Below are 4894 nucleotides of genomic sequence, written 5' to 3'. Positions count from 1 at the left end.
AGTCTGTTTCCATTAAAAAAAAAAAAAAAAAAAAAAAAGATCTTTATTTAGGTTGACAAACACGCTAGTACCCTTCCTTTTTATCTAAAATTATTTTCTTTGAAAAATGCTTGACTTCAAAAAAAATCTTAAAAAATTATCGTTGCGGACTGATATGGTTTAAGATGATACGGCTCATTGTAAAATACTTTTTATCATTCAGGTAGATCTAACAATAAACATCAACACCAGCAAAGGCGACAGATGACTTACGATAAAACTATTAAGGCTGAGAAGCTGAAGCACAACAACAATGTGACAAAGAAACTGATAACCGAACCTAACAAATATAGATATTCAATATCTCACCTGTAAACTTTATCCCAGTTTCTGATCAAGTGCAGCAACACTTGAATAAACATGTAAATGAGTATAAATATAACAGCTACTCCAATTGAAAGTACAGATATTTAGATAGCCTTTCCTCTTCTTTATATTTGCTATCGTACAAAGGCTATATGTATTTTATTGTAATGCTCAGAAAGAAGACACTTCCTTCTGAACAAAAAAGAGGCCGGAAGGACTGCCGTTGCGCAGCAGGGCTAACCTCACAGGACTTGAAGCACCCACTTCAACAGATAATATCCCAGTGTTTCCATTTATATCTGTCATGACAGAGCCAGGGCAGACACAGTTGATGCAGAAACTTGGATACTTTTTGGCCAGGATTCTTGTGTAGGCATTCATGGCTGCTTTTGAGACTGTATAGGCAGATAGAAAAGTTGGCCACCCTTTGGATGCCAGAGAACCTTCTTTAAAATCTTTTAGAAACTCCTTCAACACCTCATCCACTTTTTCTTCAGTAAGGTTTTCAGCATCACCTAAAATTCCTTCAGCCCATTTACATTGAATGCTCTGAAACAGACGCAAGAAAGCTTTTTGAAAAATAAACTGATATAAGATTAACATAGCTTACAAAAGCAGAATAATCCAAAAGACTTGTCACATTTCAGCATTGGCCCAAAGTGAATTCATCAAGTTAATAAAGAATTTTTGCCTGGTTGACTCAGCTTGATCAGATAATGAGATCAATTAACCAAAATTTGGTCTGTATTTCACCCATTCTACAATGATCTAAAATTCAAGGTGAGTCATCTACTAGAGGTCCAACTTGCCTGAATTTCAAGCCTTCCAAAGTAATGTAAAACTCTGTCAAGTTTCTTTAGAAGGTGCTAACAGTGTGTTTGTAAGGGTCGAATGTGCTACTTTCATACCTCTAACTTCCCCAGGGACGATGAAATGTTAACAATCCTTGGTGAACTGGACAATTGCAGGACAGAAATGAGTGCCTCAGCCATTCTTCTAGCACCATAGTAGTTTGTTTGCAAGGATTCTTCTGCTAACTCAGAATTCTGAATCAGTTTACTCCGATCATATTCGGCTCCTGCCTGCAGCAGCACCAAGAAGTCAATCTCCTAGGCTACTAAAGTACTGTGAAGACCATGGTAGACTGCAGCAATCTATGGAGAAAAGAGAAAATCACTCTCCAAAAGGCTATAAAACAGAGCCTAAGAGATGCCAAGTTTTCTCAAGGAAAAGTAGGTGTTTAAAAAAATATATTAAAACGTCAAAAGCATTTCCATGTTAGTGCTTTGCAGAATCTGATTGTCCTTAATTCTTCTTAGAAACTCTAATGTAAACAAGATGGAGTCCACCATGATAAAATTACAGGTTACTGTTCGTTTTTTTAAAAATAAAAAATTAAATAAAAACAAAAGGTGGAATGCAACCATGACATTCAAACAAAAGTTGTTCAAAAAAACTGTAAAAAGTTACTTATGGCCGGTAGAAGTTAACTATTCACTAAAGTACTTACCCCAACATCAGCATCTAGTTTCACTCCAGCAATCCCTGCGTTGTTCACCTGCACATACTTACCCCAACATCAGCATCAAGAAAAAGGTTCGTACAGGAAGATAGACGCAAAATAATAATAACAATGACAATCATAACTAAGAAAAGAAGTCAACGAGTTCCTACAAGAAATCAAAATTCAGCTAACTGTCCAACCATGTCATGAAGAATACTTAAACAAATTTCGTGATGTTCAGGAAGATTGAAAAAGTAGATAAAGAAATCAGCTTTGAATGATATATACCAAGATATCAAGTTTCCCGAACTGGGTTTTGATGAAATCTGCGAAAGAAGTAATGCTAGCAGGGTCAGACACATCAAGCTGATGGAAAACCACTCGATCTGAGAGACCTGAGTGTTGCAGTTTCTGGAGAGCTTCAAGACCCCTCTTCTCATCTCTTGCTGTTAATACCACTACGATCCCGTTTGAAGCCAACTGTCTGACTATTTCAAATCCAATCCCCTTGTTCGCCCCTGTAACAACTGCATACCTGAAAAGGCAAAACAACCAAAAAAGAAAAAACAAATACAAGAAGGAATCAGAGAGAGCGTAAAAGACAACATGGAAGGACTGAAAACTGAAGAATGAGGAAATACCTCTTTGTTGCCTCAGCCATTGATGGTTAACACTTTGAAACGTGGATTGAGAAAAATGAGTAAGATGAGGTCGGGATACTATTTGGTCTGCCATTTGAGAGGAGTGTAGGCCTTTATAGCAGAAAAAATGCATCTGAGCCTGAGGGGTGTGTTTCGCAAATCAAGGCAGATTTTGGAACCTGACATGCTATGTTTTGTACGTTGTATCAATTTTCTCATCCCTCATTTACCGAGGTTTATCGTATGTTAATTGTAACGCTAGGTACCGTGTTGAAGTATACAAGTCGTGTGCTTTTTTTTTTTTTTTTTTTTTTTTTTTTTTTTATGTGAATTTAGATTTATATACTTTTTTTCAAAAGAAGTAAACGTGCACTCCTTAACGTAAATATCGTTTCTTCCTCCAGCTAACTATATATAAGTCAAAATTGTTTTGAAATTAAACAAATTCTAATTTTTTTATTTGCATGATCAACAAAACTTGTGATTTTGTGGAGTTATCTAACACATTACCTTGTTGTGACATTATTAAACCATTAAGAGCATATTCGGGAAGTGAGATAAGATGAAAATTATGTGAATAATAGTGGAATGATTTGACTTAAAATGTTTTATTAGCTTTTAGTAAATAAGAGAGAAAAAGTTGAATTAAAATATTCTAAAGTTAAAATATTATTATAATATAATTTTTTTTAAATCTGAAAAAACAGTATTATTTTTTGTGTTTTCTTTGGAAGTTTGGAAAAATTATAATGATTAAGTATTAATTAGGTAAAAAAATTGAATATTTAAAATTAAAAAGTTTTTGTTTTTGAGTAATATTTGGGAGGGAATCGTGAGAAGTTTCGACATGAAATGAGATCTGAGATGATCTAACTTTCCAAACAAATCCTAAATTAACTTTCAATTTTCTAAAACAACAAATTCAAGAATTGATAGATAATGTGATCACATCAGGATACAATATAATAAAAATAAGATGATAGTATATTGTATAATAGATTTTTTTTTTAATTCTTCGTATTGAAATCTATAATTTTATTTTAATACACTTATATATCACTAATAAATTTGTTATTTATAGTCTCTGAAAAAAAAAAAAAAAAAGCACAAGAAAGCATAATATGCGGGACATTAAAGTTTATAACGACACATGGATAATTTATTAACATTTATTAATATATCCGGCATTAAAATTTTCTAATAATATTTTCTAATTCTAAGTGTGATATGGATTATAGAAACTTGGATTACAAAAATGGATAATAATCTTTTATAATTCTAAGGTCCCGTTCGTATATAAGAGTATTCTCAGATATTCTCAAATATTTAATTCTCAAACAATATCACTTAAAAGACAAAACACTTTTTATTTTTCTAATTTTTCCTCTTTCATTTCACAAAATCTAATAAACATTTTAACTCAAATTATTTTAATACTATTCAAAAACTATTTTATTACTATTTACATATATATATATATATATATATATATTGAAATATTCTACTTGCAAAGTTATAGTTTCAAAGTCGAAGCAGTTGCCCCGTCGTGAAGTACTGGAAGTTTTTGAAAGATTCAAATTGATACCTCATTGGGAAAAAAAGTTGCCAATGGATCGCGTGCTAAGACTTCGTCAAGTTACTGAAAATTACTATTCGACCATAATTTTTAATTAAGAATCAAACATCCATACAAGAAAATGGCTCAAATTACATCCACTTGTTGAATTACGTACATCACTTGCCGAAAGATCCATGCAAGAAATTTAAATTCTTCATTGTTGGTCCAACCATGCAAAAATATAAAATAAAAAATAAAACATTTTGTCACGGTTGGTAATTCATGTGGGAAGACTTTGTTGGAAGAAAAAAATTTCAATCACTTTCACTTCCAATCAACATGCAACAAGTGCATGGAAAGACTTTCCATCTATCAATAACGTACAAATGCATGCATGGGAAAAGCCTCTTAAAAAAACCTTTTTTAATTAAGCACTATAACTTATAAGTTAATTCATGCCTTCTCCAAATGTGGATCTAAATGTAGTAAACCTGGTGCGAAATATTCTTATAGAGTAGAAAGCGTCAAAACAATTAACTACACACACATACATATAGTGCATCTTCACAGGTTGCGATTCCAAACATTACACTACAACAATTTTGAACTTTTAGGACGATTTTTCTTTAGAACGAAATTAAAATCGTCCAAAAATGTAAGATTTTAAGGATGAAATTCTGATTTCGTCCAAAAAAGTTATGAAACATGCTTCCCGTTCAAATGCGTTCGAACGCTATACTTAGGGATGATAAATTTTGTACCTAGTGAAATAATCATTCACGATTGCAGAAACAATTGGCAGGTCGTTTGCAGGAAAGTAATTTGCCGTTCAAACGTCCATTGTAA

The 4894-nt window shown here is 32.6% G+C and overlaps 1 protein-coding gene across 1 annotated transcript; it reads right to left on the bottom strand.

The window, feature by feature from the left end:
- Positions 1–235: 235 nt before the first annotated feature.
- On the bottom strand, positions 236–2584 carry LOC121258092 ((+)-neomenthol dehydrogenase-like). Its single transcript, XM_041159487.1, has 4 exons — positions 2138–2584; positions 1856–1903; positions 1254–1427; positions 236–894 (listed from the first exon to the last, which is right to left on the bottom strand). Exons 1-4 carry the CDS (start codon positions 2582–2584, stop codon positions 517–519), a joined length of 1047 nt encoding a protein of 348 aa, XP_041015421.1. The 3' UTR covers positions 236–516.
- Positions 2585–4894: the final 2310 nt, after the last annotated feature.

Source organism: Juglans microcarpa x Juglans regia, chromosome 1D, assembly GCF_004785595.1.
Source record: "Juglans microcarpa x Juglans regia isolate MS1-56 chromosome 1D, Jm3101_v1.0, whole genome shotgun sequence".
NCBI classification, from domain to species: Eukaryota; Viridiplantae; Streptophyta; class Magnoliopsida; order Fagales; family Juglandaceae; genus Juglans; species Juglans microcarpa x Juglans regia.
This window is presented reverse-complemented; position numbering and strand designations above follow the sequence as displayed.